Here is an 18,397-nt window from a genome sequence, read left to right on the forward strand (position 1 = left end):
TAATTCTTTGCTCCTCTGCTCATTTTCAAATAATGGATTTTCAGACCATTGTACAATTAGAGTATCAGCAAGTAAATCCCCTGTTCATCGCATTACTGGTTTCATTCACTTTTTTTCTTGCAACTTTCTCTTAGGACTTCACTATGAGTACTTTTTCTTCATCTCCTCGTTTTCTTCTTTCTTCTGTGCATGCATGGGTGCATGAATACCCATGTACAAAATTTTCTCCCCTGTACATAACAGTGTTTCATGAAAATCAACTAAAGCTGCCTTTTCTTTGTGGAAAATTAACAGCTCTATTACAAACATCTGTTATTTGTTAATTTGAATGGTTTGGTTTCCACTAATCAGTATTTCACTTTTGCTTACTTTACAATCACTTCTGGCTGATCAGGTTAATTTATGCAAAGCAACACATCTGAAGTGAACTTCTCTCCAGTAATCCCTCATCACTGTCATTAGGTATTTAAATTCAGAGTGCTGGTTATCCAGATGTCATGAGTGATTGTTGCTTGAGGGACACTAATTTATTGATAACCAAGTGTTCTCGATCCTCTTGGCTAAAGTACATTTCAAATTATGTGATTGCTGAGATAAACAAAAAAAAACTCATTAGCATACCATTAGGCATGGTAGGAGTTAGGAAAAATGCTGCTAAATAAGAAGCTTTTCTTCCTGGTATTACAGAGTATCAAAAATGCTATTCCTGGTGCGAAGCCTAGAGAATTTATTTATTTATTTTTAGTGTGTTTAAACTCATAAATAAGGTGTTGCAAAGGAGGAAAAAAGTGATTATTTGAAATAGATTTTGGGCCTTGCAGAACCAACCCAAATCTGCTCCACAGTGCCTGTGAGACAGAATCAGTCTCTGAGAGGGGACTTGTGTCTGATGGCTGGCTAATGCCTTTCTGGGTCTTTCACGAGGGATGGTGCTACCTGGTGCAATATATTTAGTACACTTACACTGGTACCTTCATTTTTGTTCTAGGCCTAAAGCCACCCAAAGAAAACCCTAGTGTTTCATCTGTCCACACTTGATACTGCACTACTGTGAAACAGAAATTAGTGACACCACAGGAATTATACCAATGCAAAAAGAAACAAACAAACAAAACCAAACAAACAAACAAAACCAGTAGGGCAAATGAAAGCCTACCTTGGAAACAATGTCAAAAACCAGAAAACTCATTGTTTACCAAAATAATAGTCAGGCATCATTTCAATTCTCTGTATTCAGGGAGAAGAAGAAGAGGGAAAGGGGGGTGACAGAGAGGCTTGTCTCTGCACATTAATTTCTGTCTGTGTCAGACATTGTGCTGAGCCTTCATCCCCTGGGAATGCCTTACAAAATTTGAGTTTCCAGTTAAAATTCATTATACTACGTTTTGGGGCTTTTTCAGATAATAGCAGCTTTTTAAGCTCTTTTCTGTGCATTAGAGTCCTTTTGTTCTAAGTTCTCTGTAAGCAGAACAAAAAGACAAATTAATAAAAGGTGTAGAGCCAAATCCTCTGGCAAGGTGCCATGTGACCAGCCTGAATTGCTCTGCTTGCAGTTTCTGGCCCTGAAGCTGATTTATCTGGCAGTTCGACAAAGAGGATCTTCCAGTGCTATAGCTGGATTAATTAGACTGAATTAGCCGTGGCATAATTGATAACTAGCTTCAGTAATGTTGCTATGAGATTGGAGTCTATATTTTGCAAAAGATAGTGCAAATTTTGTGCAGCTTTGGAGGCTGCTCTTGAAATGAAGGCATTCTGAAATACACAGCAAGATGTAAAGATACAATATGAAATTAAAATCCAAGATAATGACTGGATCAGCATGCAAAATAGGCAGTCATAGTATATGCATCTTTTCTGCTAAACTCCTTTGTTCTATACTTTGTTTAGTGAAAGCAAATGTTTTGTACAGTTAGTTGTTAACTTATGTGTGTGTAATTCAAGTACTGCACATTCCTAGAATGACATCTGATATGGTCAAGTAAACATAAATGGACTGCAATACAACTGAAAAATGTAATTCTGGTAGCAGTAGCCAAAATATAAAAAAAGACTAGGGTTTTAGAAATGAAATTGTTGCAACCATTTGAGATTCTGAATAAATTATAGACATCAGGACTGAACAATTAGCAAAGGGGAAGAGGAGCAAATTAAGGAGAAGGCAACATAATGATAACAGTTTGATTAATATTCCAGTGGAGATCTTGTACAGACATTGAAATCTTTTAAGCCACGGATGTTTTGTCTCCAGTATTAATGTTAAAGTACCTATCATCACTAGAACAAGGCATGTATTAGTCAACAATTTTTGCCCAAGGATGTTAATCCAAATGCATATATTAACAGCATTCAAGTTCAAGCGTGTAAACTGTTTTTTAGTCTTATATGAAAATAGAATCTGTTTTTAATAATTACTTACTGATTTTTTATGTTAATAGCTAGAATTTTAATAGGATAGGATTCCCATCACACAGTGACAGAAATCACTAGTTACGTTTTCCTGAAAAATTCTCTCCCAAAGTTGATACCTCTTTAAAATTAGATGCTGAAAAAAATGCATTCCGCTGAGAAAGCTGTAGTAAGTTAAGTAAAAGCATAAAAATGTTAATTTCATCCTTTATCCTGAAACTGGACTAACTTCATCTTGGTCTTTGTCATAAATTGATCCAAACAATTCCTTGTTTAATAGGAAGAAGCTGAATAATTTGGAAAAAAATAATTAATTAGATATGATCTACTTCTAGATGTTATTGTGATGAAAATTCAGAGAATAAATTCAGAGAAGAGTTCATTAAAAAAAAAAATCTATAGTCTTTGTAAGATCTTCTTGTATCTTTTTTCCTGTCATTTAGCAATTCAAATGCTTCTGTTTGGTCAACAACTTGTCTTTATTATTCTTCATCAATTATCAATTACCCCTTTTTTAAACTAAAGGAACTCAGTTATAAACCTGTTTTATAACCTTATTCTGATGACTTATCTTTGAAAATAAAGGTTACAGTCCTATGAGCTCTCCTCCTCTATATCACGCTACAGGTTTTTGAAAGCCGGTTCATGGGCCCTTCAAATAACTTTCAGCAGAAAAGAATTTTTTTAATCTCCTGTCATCTTGAAGTGTTCAGGCTAGAACAGAAATGACAGGCAAAATCAATTTCAACTTTAACATTTTCTTTGTTGACTCTTCTGTTTAAGACAAAGGAAATATTCTATTTCAAAGCAGCCATTTCAAAATAAAATGTTCAGATTTCCCTTGCTCTAGCCCATTTGCCATTGGATATAGAAGTACAGTACTAGTAACAGATAAAATAGGTTATGGGGGGAAAAAAGCCTCCCCATCTGATAAATTTACATTAGGCTCTGAAAAACTAGGGCTTTTGTAGCCCTAGTAAGATAACTTTCCATGATAGCAAGTACAGGGTGTATTCTTCAGCATCATGATCATTTGTCAGTCCTTGTAATCTTTTCAAACTTTTTAAAAATAGTTGGATTTCCTCACCCTCCACACTTTCAAACTGATAACTTATTCCAAGTGAAGACAAACATATTAGCTAACTTGGCTGATAGCATTTAAGAGTCATTTTGGACTCCTGACAGTGGGTCTTCAGTTGCTTATAATTTCGGAAAATACAGAAATATTTTTCTGCTATCATGATATGCCCTTATTTGAACCTCTAGTAACACAACTGAGACTCATGTGACTAGCAAGTACCAAGCAGTGAGTCACGCTGCTTTCATTAGTTTAACTGTTCTGTCCAATCAGCCCAGTCTTTTTTCCATGACCGAGTCACATTCCCTTTTTTTATGGAAGCTACGAGGACTGCGCTAACTACTTCTTCTAGTGCACATCTCTTACTTGGCTTCTCAAATACCATTTGTGACCCACTACCTATTTCCAAGAGTTCATGTAGTTTTATTTTTTTAAAGAATGCACAGAAATAGTGAGCTAGATGGATCAATTCATTTTGAAGGAAAGCCGTGTTCTCCTGAGAATATCTTGTTCTTTCCCAGATATGTTCTCTTCTTGGTTTCTTCTTATGAGATCTTAAAGAGGGGCTGTTGTGTTCTTTTCTCAGTGATCCTGCATCTCTAGAGGAGACAGTTTTGTCATCTTAACTAGATGACAAGCCAGCTTTGGCTTATTCCTTTTAAAAAAGGAAAACTTCGGCAGTGTTGAATTAGTCTCATGTTTTCAAGACCAACAGAAGAGTTATCTGCGTTCTTCAAGGTAAAGGAAAGGTCGTGGATGAGTGCCTTAGCAATAAGTGCCTCAAAACAGCAGGTCTGGACTAGCTTAAAAGGTGCATGACATGTTCTCTTGTTTTCTTTAATAAAGTTTGAGAAGAATTGGAACTGCAGGCAGGGAGGGAGAGTGCAAAGTACATGACAATCAGAAACAGATTTGGATTTGCAGGATCATGAACATGCACTAGTCTCTGGAACATTATCCTGTAAAGAGACGGCAAGCATCTTGACAGGTTGTTCCTGGTTTTACCATTTGTATTGTTACCACTTCACCTGTCTTTTCCTTTTGTTCTAGGAACATTGCAAATATTTTAATATTTACTCTGATCATTCTGAGAAAAAAAAATGCTGAAATATGTGAAATTATCTCTATGTCACTGGGAGAGCAAGAGGTGGTTTTACGTAGGATATATGATATATATATATATTATTTTCTTGGAATATCTGTAAAAGCAATCTTTTTGATGTAATCAGGTCAGTCACAGATGTATACTTTTCATCCTCACTATTGAGGCCTAAACAAACCTGTCCTGAGTTCCTCTTTTTATCAAGCTTTTACTTTTGTAGCTAAATTCTTTATACACATTTAAAAATTTTTATCTTCCTTTATCTGTTTGTCTGCTGCACAGTTTGCCATCCTTCTGAAGGACACCAGTCCTTCTCTGTCAGTAGTGGAAGATCACAATATTGGCCCAAAATTGCTCGTTATAAAACAGAATTTTTTTATATTTTTAAGCCAAGTTAATTTTTTATATGCTTTGCTGATGGTACTTCTTTTGTGTTATAGGGGGTCACATGCTTTTACAGTGCTAGTTTGGCTGTAAGAAGCAAAGCCGAGATGTTCTATCCTGGATGTGAACAAGAACACATAAAACATTAGGGGTACCTTTGAAGCCTGATACACATATTCAGTAGAGACATAACCTATGGGTTAGTAAAAGGAGCACAAAATAACTTTCCTTTTTTGTTTGTTTGTTTTTGATTTAACACTGAGATAGCTAGTGACATGATGAAATAATCTTTAATCAATAATTTTAGAGCTGTTCTATCGGGAAGTTTAGCAGCTAAAAAGACAGGTCAGTGAAACATGAGCTATCAGAAGAGTGGTTCAATTTTCTCGTATTGGAAAATGAGTAACAGGTAGTAAGGTTGACACCTTTAATATTGCATGATAAAGACGGTATGATAGATCATCTTGACATGATAAACTCCAATGTCAGAACAGTCTGTATGTGCAAAATAAAAAGCATAGATTTTTTTGTTGCTGTTGTTGCCGTGCTATCTTTATTTTACTCACATATAAAACACTGTTTAAATTTCCCTAATCCAAAAGATAGACATTTGAATATTGTCTAGCGTTTTTACAGTGGATTTTACTTTCTTACCTCCTCCCTACCTTTGTCAAGTTTGCCAAATATTTCCTCAGAGGCTTGGGGGTTTTCCATTCATAAATCTGCTGTGATCTGCAGGGCTCAAACTTCTGTCTTTTTTTGCATAAACAAAATGATGTTAACAAGTCAGTGGACAAAGACCAGTACTTTCAATAGTTAGACCTGGATGATGCTGTTAAGTGTTGATGCCTTGATATCTTCCTTCCTAGTGAGATATTTACATGCCAGAGTAATCCTCTGTAGCACAAAACAAGTGATCCAGAGATTCAGAATCGGTGTCATAAGGTTATGCATTTCCAGAGAACTCATAAAATTACACAATCCCTTACTGTGTTTACTCTTTCACAAATAATTATTTTTGAACTGTGACAGAAAATATTCATTAATTCATTCAGGAATTAATACCATTTAACTAAATAATACTTTCTAGAAAACCCTATGAAGTCCATTGAATGCTGCTGTGAGAAGATAAATGCCATTATTTGCAATTTAAACTGTATAGACATCAACCCCTGTAAGTGCAATGTTCAGCTCAGTGCCAATGTCTCCAGTGTGTAGTGAAGAAAACTTGACAAAATGTAGAGGGTTGTTTTGTTTTGTTTTTCATTTCCATTTGTTTTTTCCATGTTGGTGTTTCTAACCAGGTATCTCAGTTGCTCAAATTGTGACAGATAACTGCACTGAAGCGAGCCTCAGTTGTCTGTGATTTTTATCCTTTGCCAGCATGAGACTTTAGGCAATAAGTACCACATGTGCTTAATATTATATCATTATATCAACATAAATTTATTTGCTAATTATTGTTGTGTGGAAAAAGTTAAACAAAACATTATGAATATGAGCACAGAACTGCAGGGAACAATGCATAATGAATTCATGCTGGGAGTAGAATATAGCCTTATTTTAAGGTACCTGTGTATAGGAGGGATAGGGACCTAAAGCATAATTCCCAAAACATTTAAGCCATTACATAAGTTATAGAGTGATGCATAAAAGCAAAATCATTCAAATTTCAAAAACCATACAGTGATTGTTAGCTGGAATATAGGGCTTTCAATGCAGGACGCTTCTAATAGCAAAGACAACTCTGTGCATATGTGAATAACAAAATATTTATCTCAGAATTTCCTCCTGCTACTGCTCTTGCGTTTCAGTTTTCAACAGTTGTAAACATTGTCAAGGGCTTAACAGTTGAAAGTTCTTCCAGAAGAGATTTCTTATGAATTTGAAGTACTTAATTTACTTTCAGGTGATTCCCTTAGTCTAGGAGAAAAATGAGGACTAAAATTGGATGTTGTATAATAACACCTTCCTTGTTAAACTGAAAAAGTTACACAAAAGATTCATATTTTGTCTTACGAAAATAGCCTGGAAAAACAGTTGCATGTTCAAACAGTATATTGCCACTTCTGAAACAAGCATCCCATCACAGCTGGTGAAGTTTGTATAGAGTATTTCAAGTGCTCTAAGATAGCAATGGAACTTAAAATATAATTTGTATGGAGCTTGAGTCCTTTGTTACAGCATCCACTAAGTCAAAAGTTAACTATAATGACTCTCTGGTTTTATTTTATTTTTTGAAAGTACTTCAAAATTTAAACAGCAAACCTTTGCAGAATGGTACTTCAGTGGTTAGGGTTGCTGAAGCTCTGCAAGCTGGAAGAGCACTAGGTAACACAGTGGACTGATGATGCTTTTCTCTCTTTCCAGTATATTGGAAACTTAACCAATTGCATTCTAGAACAATTTCAAACCCTCTCCATCGAATGCTCATGGAAAGAAGTTGATCTTGTACATTAGGAAATTCAAGCTGGCACTCTGCAAACCATTACAAAAGCAGCTTGTAGACCAACTGTGTTTATCATGGAAAAAAATAGTTGGTGGCAGCAAAATTTGTCCCTCGGTTGCACTGAAGGGACTAGTAAGGCATTATGTGTCTGCAGATGTGAGGAACCGAAGCTGCTGGAGTACAGAGAGCAGAGGAATGGGGGACCAGAAGAATCCTTAGCCGTTCTTCAACAAAGCTATGTCACAGATTTGAGCTTACTTTCCTTGTGCTTTGATCCTTGATCAGTCTACATCCAGTAATTGCTTTAAAATTAGAATACATTTTAAAATATATAATTTTGACTCTGTACAAAAAAAAGGACTTATCTATCTGGGGCTCAAATTTCAGCACAAATTAATATAATCCATATCTACATAGCTTATCTGGTGTATCGCCATAATAAATTAATTTCTAGTGCAAAGCAAAGCTATCCTTTTAAATAGTGGCCTTAGGTCATTTCTCTTGTATGATTAGCACTTCCATCTTATTACTAGGATGCGTGGGGAGGAATTACCTGGTTGCTTTATATCAAAGCAAATATTAATTAAGTTACGATATAAATGTTTCTTGCCAAGTTAACAGTACTTAATATACTCTTGTAATTGCATGTCCAAAGAACTAATATGTATTTATCACTTGATATTCACATTCAAATGCAAATGAGTATTTATAAAAGCATAATCCCAACAATCTTTATGCATTAAGAGCATATCTTGAAGTAAGCATATTCTTTCTGTGTCTATTTAGTCATTTGTGACTCCTTGGAAGATCATGTCTCTGGAGGCGGTGGCACCTGCCCCCTGGGCTATTTTCCATGTGGCAATATCACCAAGTGCTTGCCCCAACAACTTCACTGTAATGGTGAGGATGACTGTGGGAATCATGCTGATGAAGACAACTGTGGTACGTGGTTAAGACATTACTTTATTTCTGACAGTCACTGAAACCCATACACTGTTCATATCAACTGGGGCTTTGCAGAGTATTAGCAATGAGAAAGTTACATGCATTGCAGAGGATATAGCAGGTATTTGCTTTAGCTGATAAAGCCACCCAACTAGCCATTTCCTAGGAAGAAAGGACCACATTTTTTGTTTGCATCTTGTGTAAGTTTATCCAATTTTATCCGTGCTTTGAACTTGTTTGGATGTATTGTTTTGATTTGTACATATGTGTGCATGTGATCTAGCAAAGATCCCTGCTGAGGAAAGGTGGACGTAGGAGCTGACAGAGTTTGTTATGCTTGACAGAACTTAAAGCTGTCTGGGAAGAGTAATTTAGAAGAATTTTCAAGGTTTGCCAAAAAGCTTTGATGTCCTAATGCAGGGGGAAAAACAAAACCATGATTGTGTGTGTTCTGCAAGTTACACTGCTACCAGGCTTTGTGTTTTGGAAATGTTGAAATCTGAGGAAATGCACGCAAACAGGCCACTGCTGCCTGCCCATGTCACTCCTGGCCCTGCTGGATGGTCGCCATGAACCCGGCTTGGTTCATGGGCTTTACCTCAGCTGCAAACTGAGCAGAGTCAGGGCATGGGCTCTGCGTAGGCACTTGCCATGCTGTTTATTTGTGAGCATGGCCTGGACACAGCTTTAGTCTGTGCTGAACAGCATCTCTCATGCAGTGGCTGGACACTGTTTGGAGGGTAGCACAGGCCAGGGATAGTCTGGGAAATGCTTCTGTGTGTTTCATGAGAGCTTAGCGATTTGGTTGTGAGCTATGGCTGCAGGGAGAGAAAAGCAGCCCTAGCACATCTTCTTGTCAACTTAATAACAGCCTGGATGCTTTCAGAGCTACTCTCCAGAACTTCTCATCCCTGGCAGATGGGGAAACCAGACTTCCTATTCCTGAGTAGCTTGCCTGTAGCAGTGGAGGGCAGCCAGATGTACAGTGCTCTACCACACACCCTGCCTCCATCTCCACAGAGCGAAGCAGGTGAACTGTCTGTCTGCTTCAGCCAGGCACGCTGCCATCAGAGCTGTGCATGGAGCCAACAAAAGAAAAAAGAAAAAAAAAAAAAGATGAAGTGAAACTTCAAAGATATATATACTAAAAGAAATTTTCAGAAAGATAGAGTTAGAAACAAAATGTGGTAAAGGTATTTTTCATTAACTATCTCAGCAAAATCAATGGGATTTTGGAAATAGTGTCACTTGTTCTCATTGCGTATTTTTGGAGCCGATTGTTGTTGTGTGTGGACACATATTCTTAAGCCTATCAAATATTAGCACATTACTTCATACAAACGTGCTTTTAATTCTAATCCCGTGTAATGGACCTGCAGCTTTCTCTAGTTTTATGTCACTTCCTTCTACCTTAAGCATACTTTTCATCGCCAATAATCAAAATCCTAACAAAATTGGTTCTTGTTCTTTTATTCTTCTGTGCATGTCACCTCTTAAACAGTTAGTTTATGTATGTTCCATTTCTTTATAGTACCAGAAAGTCTGCTGTGCAAGGACTTGCTGAAAGTGTACAGCTTGATCAAGTGGGGATTAGGATAGACACAGTTATACGGGATATACAGGACAGCAGAGCCTGCAAGACAATTCAGCTGCAATATTGAATCCAACTCTGAGTATAGTAACTCAAGAATGAGACAGAGACAATTTCTGAAAGCCTAAGTCATAAAAAATGAAGAGTCATTGCATTGACTCCCTGAGAAATCTATGCTATTAGTGTTATTCTTGTATCTTGAACCCATATTCACATTTAGAAATGCATGCCTTGTGTAATGCATCAAGGTCATATTCAGCAGTATTGTTTTCTCAAAAACTGGTGTAGCAGTCAAATTTTATTATTTGAATAATGGAAGAGTCACTATGTTGCCTGAGAATACGAAATGTTCAGTTAAGGTGTTTGTAGCACTCCTACACTGCAGTACATGTGGAAATCTTTGGAGGATAGGTCTCTGTTTAGTAAGTATTCATCTTAAAATCCAAGAAAGGAAGTCCCCTGATTAGCTCCCAAGACAAAGAAGCTAAGCAGCTATTTTCCTGCTGCCATTTCCCAGGACCATTTTAGTATGACTGCCCTGCCCCAGGAGTAATATCTGGTTCTTTCTAACCTTTTTTTTTTTTTTTTTTTTTTTTTTTAATTTGCAGCTAGTTTTCAGTTGAAGTCATTGCTCCTGGTTACAGAAAAGCAATTCAAAATTAAATTATTCCAGTGAAGTAATTGTTCTATGCAGCATCATTGGAAATTGTAATCTTATCCATAAGGTACTCTAAGTAGCTCAACTTTTAAATTCTTGTACACTTTCATCTTGCATAAATCTGAATAAGAGCTTTGAGGTGGCCAGTCTACAACATTCAACACAGTATATGTGGGGATGGAAAAAAATCTGTATAGACGCTCAAAGGTATTCAAAAATTATTTATATATATACAAATATATATATGCATGTGTCTCAAGTAAGGCTAGCTACAACAACCACTTCACTAATGATATCTTCATTAATTATAAAGCACTATCTTAAGCCTACAGAAAAATATTATAGTGAAGACTTGCATGTATCTTAGACCAGTATTATAAAATAAGGAGACACAATGCAAAAAAATTATGAACAGTAGTCTTTTCTGTGATGGAGAGGACAATACTGATGAAAAAGAAAAGGAAAAAAAATCACTTCTTTTGAAAATCATAATACTGCTATTGAAAAAAAAAAAAGGTACAATTGTTTGAAAAAACAGGTACTCTGAACATAAGAAAATCCAAAGTCCAGCTGTTCAATAGTAGCCTCAAAGTGTGCTGAATATTAATAGCAACCACAATTACTGAAATAGCACTTTTAAGAAATATCAGTGTATTAAAGAAGTAGAGAAGCAACTAGCATGAAAAGTACACTTAGATCTTTCGAGAGAGAGTTGCTTTGTAAAAGTCTTTAAATGTCATTGCAACAAAAAGAAAAAGGCATAGTTTCTTCTTCTATGGCTGGCAATTACAATGTGATTCAAAAGCTGTCTCAGTATTCTTGTCTTGCAAATTAATTACTTAACTTGGAATTTTAGAGCTCCACATCCAATACGGTTAATCAGCAACACAGTTTACAATCTGCCCAGTAACCTACTGGATTACTGCTCATTATTATTTGTTTGATCCTCATTATGCAATGAATGAATTATACACTGACATACTCTGTGTCCCAGATGGATACGTTGAATGCATACCACAGACATTTGAAAAAAGTAAAGATTTCATTAAATATTCCAATTATCTTGTAGCAATCCTGTCCATTTCCTCTTTTCTTGAGTAAAGTTCTGTAGGTCCCCACTTCATTCCGATAATGATATTTATTGTTGTAATCTTTGAGATTTGCAATGTTAGTCCTGGTTCATGCACTGCATACCCCATAACAGTAAAACGTGTTAATAAATATTTGAAACTAAACTGATTCCTCATTGATAGATGTTTTCAGATGTGCAGTAATTGCAGTTCATGTTCAACCCAGGTACAGAGAAGTGATGTGACATGAAATTAGGATCGTAGGCAGAGTCAGAAACAGATCTGAGACTGCCATGGTAGGGCTTAACCTCAGGGTGTGGATATCCTACTGGCCAGGTCAACTTCACCATTTCTTCCACTTCCCACCCCTTCTGGAAAGGGGGGAACTGTAGCCAATAGGTTACAGTAGAATGAAGCCACTTGTGTTTGAAAATTCATATGCCTTTTTCACCCAGTTGGATTTCCAGCCAATAAAATAATATGTGTGATATTCTGATGGGAAAGAGCTTGAGGCAATATAGTAAACAGCAATAAGAGGAGAGTAGCAATTTATCATGCCCTAAGTGATGAGAGGTTCTTTTCAAACTATCACTAGATAACCTTAAACATGCATGGAAAATACAATCTTAGCTTTTGAAATTGAAAACATAGTCCATCAAGTCAAAGCGGGAGGCTCTGCAAATTTGCCATAAATATATTTTTAAATAAAAATGATTTATTTAAAGTTTTATCATTCCTCATAAAAGCTTATGGCCTTGAGGAGTTTTCCTTTCTAAGGCTGAATGTGGCAGTAAACTGTTCTCTGCTCTTCCACCCCATACTAATCCTTTCTGAAGCATTGAGTTCTTCATAAAATGGCCACGTGTGATGTCTACCAGTTCAGCCTTTATCACATTTCACTTGGGGTTATTTTTGTAGCAAAACCTAAACTGTGGAAAAAAGGTAGCAATTCCAGCATCCTTCTGTGCCCAAGCTTAACTAAAGCTCAAGTTGGCAAAGCAGCATGAGTTTGAGAGTATTTGTCCCACTGAGACTATGTTTGATTTCAAATGTAATGGCTTCAGCCTAATTTTCAAGGTGAGAGCTGTTCCTATTTATAGCTGTAATATTTGGTTTTGTGGATACTTGATTTATTTTTTTTTAATTTTCACTGTTTTTTTCAATAATTAGGAAGAATAAATACTAGGCATAATCACCAATTCTGCTCAGCTAATACTTTTTTAACATTGCTATGGGGATTTTTCCTAAAACAGGTAAAATAAAAAGTATTTCTCACACTGAAGACTTTGCTGCAATGTTACTGCTAATGTACCCTAACCTAGCTCTGGGCAAAGCTCTTTGAAGCTCAATGGCATATTAAAAGTGCCACATTACATATTCCCCAGTACTTATTCATGGAGAGAAGCATTTTTAAATCTGGTCTGACAGTGATACTTAATGATAAGCTAAGCAAAACCAACAACAGCAGATAAAAACAGCAGTTGTTTAATACAAAACAAAAATAACAGAACAGCATTTGTGATGTAGTTTTCACTGAGTCCACGTTTGTTTATATGAACAATTTCTGACATGACAAATTGCAAAAACATATGAAAAGTTAAATCATAACATAAATGTACTCTATAACTTTGGACAGAAGACATGTGAAGTTGCTAGTAATCATCTATGGATATTTGTTTTCAAAATACAAACTCTCTGAGTATCTTCAGACATTTTTTCCTTAATCTGCTCCCCAATTAAGCATTTACATTTAGAAACTTATATTTAAGGACTTCATAGATATATATAAATTCATTAGTCTTCTGTGCACTTAGAGGGCTGAATGAGCAAACTTCTCCCCTAGATAAGAGTCAGCTTTCTCTGAATAAATATTCCTACTATATCATTATGTAGTGATAAAAGTGTAATGTTATCAGTCTAATAACTTCTGCGTAGTCATCTGCTCTAGATACATCACTAGGTCAGTTATCATTCTGTACTCATATCATGTTAATTATAAAGTGCTGCAAAAATTATCAATGCAGTTAAATTTTAAATCATTGTAGGACTGAAAATCTGTTCCTCCTGTGTGATCTTCTGAGATCTTTGTTGCAGTTGACCATAATATTCCCCCCATAATCAGCCTGGTTTGCTCATCATACATGTAAACTTGTTGTTTTACTAATATGAAGCCAGTGAATGGAATAAGTTGAGAAGCCTTACAGTAAATAATAACCATGCAGCTTACCTCAGTTTTCTTGTTCCTAAACCAGCCACCAGTGCTTGAATTTAGTTTGGTACAAAGCTGTACATGGAGAAATATAGAAATGTAATCAGATCTCAAAAGGTACCGAGCTTTTCTCCTTTCAGAGGAAACTCTGAATGTTACATTCTACCTGGGCAAGTTGAAAGCACATGTTATGATATCTTTTGAAGTCTAAGAGGAAGCCCTACTGGTTTGTCTCAGATACATTTAGCACTATGCGTCAGCATCCTGTAGTTACAAGCTCTGAAAATCCCTTGAATACAAAGTACAGGTGCACTCATACCTTTATAAATAGTCCTTCCACTTTCAGATTTACAACTTTTTCCTAACTTCCATTAGGGTTTGATAATGCCCAAACATGCAGTCTAAATCTATGTAGTTATTGGATTTACGATGTTCTGTTCTAAATTTAAAATGCAAACAATAAGACCAACATAAAACCTTCAGTCATACCTCCTGGGCTTTTGATCACAACATGTCTTATGAAATAAGGCTCAGCCTGGTGAGAAGTGATCTGGACTGACTCCACTAAAATCAATGGAAAGGCTCCCACTGACCACTGACATCAGTGAGCAAAGATTCATAACTTACCTAAATTAGGAAACTAATAAAAAGCTCAGATGTTTCAAAAAAATGTTTGTGACTCATGTGTTAGCTTTTCTAAATAGCACTGGATAAAATTTTTGGAAACGCTATTCTAGCAGTGATTTTTTTCTCTAAATGGGATGAAGTCTAGATTGCAATCTGCAACCTGTCACAGAAGCTGCAGATATAAAATACAGTATCTTCCCATGTAGTCTGTGATACATAACTCTCATAAATAAATGCCTTAATTTTTCTCTTAGACTTAATTTGTAATAGAGTGGATATGCTTTATACTTTGCTTAAAGTTAGGTTTACTGTTGTTTCACACTACTGAATAGTTCTTATATTCCATCTTGAAACTGGTTGTTGAAATGGACTCTTAATTTATTAGTAGCAAATCTCTAGACTAAATGGTTATGTGCGAATACCACAAGTAGAATAAAATATATTTTAAAGTAAAAAATGTTAAAAATACAAACACTTCAGCAATCATATCCACTTAAAACTCTGCATGCATTATGCCTAATCATTTGCACCTCTGTAGACTGGATCTTTGCATTATGAATGGGGCATTAGAAAAGCATCAGCTACTATCACATTTCTGACTATAACTTACTAGCAAGAATAAAAAGGAAGAGAATAGAAAGAACACCATGCTATGGTGTTTTATCTTTTTTTCACTAGCAGGGTCTTTAATTATGTAGTATTTAATAGAGCAAAGTAGCCTGAGCTATTTTGAGAGCACAAGTGTCCTCACTGTTAAGAAATTTGGCTTCTGGACAATTTTGCTGATAGTTCTGCAAAACTGTTTTTTTGGCAGTTAGGCAGTGATTGTAGTATGCGTGCATTTGTTTTTTAATCACAGTGTCATAGCCACATTTTTCCAGTCCAGTGAAGCAAGAACAGGCATGCAGATTTAATTTAAGATGTTTTGTGACTCTCCGGAGGAGTTCTTCACTGGCTAAATGCACTTACCATTGTTTTGCTCCCAGGCCTAAGAGGTCTCAGAACAAAAAGCAGCATTCAGCTCCCCAGATCGAAAGTTCACTTACAGATGTTTGTTAAGGTCTCTGTAGCTCATAGGCTGCATATACAAAGGAAGTTGTTAAGGTCTCTATAACTCATAGGCTGCATATACAAAGGAAGTCACAACTGTGAATTTCAGAAAGAACTGGGGCAGCAAGCTGTTTGAAGTCTGGCACATATTTGCCTCTAAAAAGTACAGGTCTCACCTGTTACTGGGGACGATGCAATCAGCAGGTGACTGGTTGCCTTGTTAAATAAGTTATAACATACTACCTCCTTTAAAAAGGACCTATAAAATTCAACAGGATGAAAGTAATAAAATTCTGTATAGTTGTCATAATGTTTTCGTATGTGTTCCTTTGAAGGTCTGTAAAGTTTTATAGAATTATTGCAGTGCTAGAGATTTGTTAAATCATATTCTACATTTCCATAGCAGAAATCTAAATTTGTACGAGATGTTTGAAACCATCTATGCAAAAGATATAGTTTTAATATTACAAGATTGCTCGTAAGGGATAGGAAATTTCAGAGAGCATAATTTTCCCATTTTTGCCTCAAAACATTGCAGGCAAGCTTGACAAGTCTACTTTTCAAATTAAAGGTAATAATGAATGATCATGTACTTAGTCTCATGTTTTCATGGCATGGTATTTTTTTTCTATTGTACCTACATTTAAATCTCACTTTTTAATTCTATGAGACAAAATTCATGTTTGAGCCCTAGATTGTAAATTCTGTTTATAAAGCAAAAAGAAAACACTTGGATGTCAGCAGCATCTTCAGAAGGTATCATATACTTGGCAACAGATCAAATTTTTGAGCTTCACATGGAAATTTCTCATATACGTGGTTGTATATAATACAAGAGTTGTATATAATAGAGCTGTTGACATGTTGCAGGGAAGGGATGCCATCCAGAGGGACCTTGGCAGGCTTGAGAGATAGGCCTGTCTGAATCTCATGAGGTTCAACAAGACCAAGTGCAAGGTCCTGCACTTGGGTCAGGGCAATCCCAAACACAAATACGGGCTGGATGGACAATGGTTTGAGAGAAGGACCCGGGGGTGTTGGTTGACGAGAAGCTCAACATGAGTCATCAATGTGGGCTTGCAGTTCAGAAAGCCAACCGTGTCCTGGGCTGCATCAAAAGCAGCTTAGCCAGCAGGCAGAGGGAGGGGATTGTTCCCCCTCTACTCCACTTGTGTGAGACCCCACCTGGAGTGCTGCATTCAGTTCAGGGCCCCCAGCACAAGGACATGGACCAGCTACAGCAGCTCCACAGGAGGGCCATGAAGATCATCAGAGGGTTGGAGCACCCCTCCTATGAAGACAGGCTGTGGGAGTTGGGGTTGCTCAGCCTGGAGGAGAGAAGGTTCTGGGGAGACCTTACAGCAGCCTTCCAGTACCTAAAGGGGGCCTACAGGAAAGCTGGGGAGGGACTCTTGGTCAGGGAGTGTAGGGATAGGACAAGGGGTAATGGCTTTAATCTAAAAGAGGGGAGATTTAGATTAGATACAAGGAAGACCTGGATCCATACAAGTCCATGGGTCCGGATGGGATTCATCCCAGGGTGCTTAAAGAGCTGGCTGACGTCATCGCGGGACCTCTCAATTATTTTTCAACGATCTTGGGAATCTGGAGAGGTCTCATTGGACTGGAAGCTGGCAAATGTTATGCCAATTTTCAAGAAGGGTAAGAAAGAAGACCCTAGCAATTACAGGCCTGTCAGTCTCACGTCAGTGCCTGGTAAAATTATGGAGAGGATGATCCTTGAAGTTATTGAAGCGCATCTGGGGGACAATGCAGTCATTGGTCCCAGCCAACATGGGTTCATGAGGGGTAGGTCCTGCCTAACAAATTTGATTTCCTTTTATGATAAGATCACCCATCTAGTCGATCAAGGGAAACCAGCTGATGTGATCTTTTTGGACTTCAGCAAAGCTTTTGACATGGTTTCCCATAGGATCCTACTGGACAAAATGTCCAGCATACAGCTAAACAAAAACATCATACGATGGGTGAGCAATTGCCTGACGGGCAGGGCTCAAAGGGTTGTGGTAAATGGGGCCACATCTGGCTGGCGGATGGTCACTAGTGGGGTCCCTCAAGGCTCCATTTTAGGGCCAGTCCTCTTCAATGTTTTTATAAATGATTTGGATGTAGGACTAGAAGATGTTTTGAGCAAATTTGCCGACGACACCAAACTTGGAGGAGTTGTGGACTCGGATGAGGGTGGAAAGGCCTTTCAGAGAGATCTGGACAGATTGGAGAGCTGGGCGATCACCAACCACATGAAGTTTAACAAAAGCAAGTGCCGGGTCCTGCACCTGGGACAGGGCAACCCTGGCTATACGTACAAACTGGGCGACGAGACACTGGAGGGCAGCCCCACAGAGAGGGATCTGGGGGTTGTGGTTGACAGCAAGTTGAATATGAGCCAGCAGTGTGCCCCGGCAGCCAGGAGGGCCAACCGTATCCTGGGGTGCATCAAGCACGGCATTGCTACTTGGTCGAGGGAAGGGATTGTCCAGCTCTACTCTGCGCTGGTGCAGCCTCACCTCGAGTACTGTGTGCAGTTCTGGGCACCACAGTACAAAAAGGATGTAAAACTGTTGGAGAGTGTCCAGAGGAGGGCAATGAAGATGGTGAAGGGCCTAGAGGGGAAGACATATGAGGAGCGGCTGAGGTCACTTGGCCTGTTCAGTCTGGAAAAGAGGAGGCTGAGGGGAGACCTCATCGCACTCTACAACTTCCTCACGAGGGGGAGTGGAGAGGCAGGTGACCTATTCTCTGTTATCACCAGTGACAGGACCTGTGGGAATGGTGTTAAGCTGAGGCAGGGGAAGTTTAGGCTG

General features: G+C 37.6%; 1 protein-coding gene across 8 annotated transcripts in view; it reads left to right on the forward strand.

The window, feature by feature from the left end:
• RXFP1 (relaxin family peptide receptor 1) overlaps positions 1 to 18,397 on the forward strand; it is a 55,145-nt gene that overhangs the window by 11,567 nt on the left and 25,181 nt on the right. For 6 of the 8 annotated variants that reach the window (XM_066996109.1, XM_066996110.1, XM_066996111.1 and 3 more), the window contains one exon: positions 8,209 to 8,364. The exons of 1 other annotated variant lie outside the window; for it this stretch is intronic. In XM_066996109.1, coding sequence (XP_066852210.1) covers positions 8,209 to 8,364 — 156 coding nt within the window. Of the gene's footprint in view, positions 1 to 8,208; positions 8,365 to 10,589; positions 10,684 to 18,397 lie in introns of those variants that run through there. One more of the 8 variants, XM_048076180.2, reaches the window with a different exon arrangement.

This window comes from Anser cygnoides, chromosome 4 (assembly GCF_040182565.1).
Source record: "Anser cygnoides isolate HZ-2024a breed goose chromosome 4, Taihu_goose_T2T_genome, whole genome shotgun sequence".
NCBI lineage: Eukaryota > Metazoa > Chordata > Aves > Anseriformes > Anatidae > Anser > Anser cygnoides.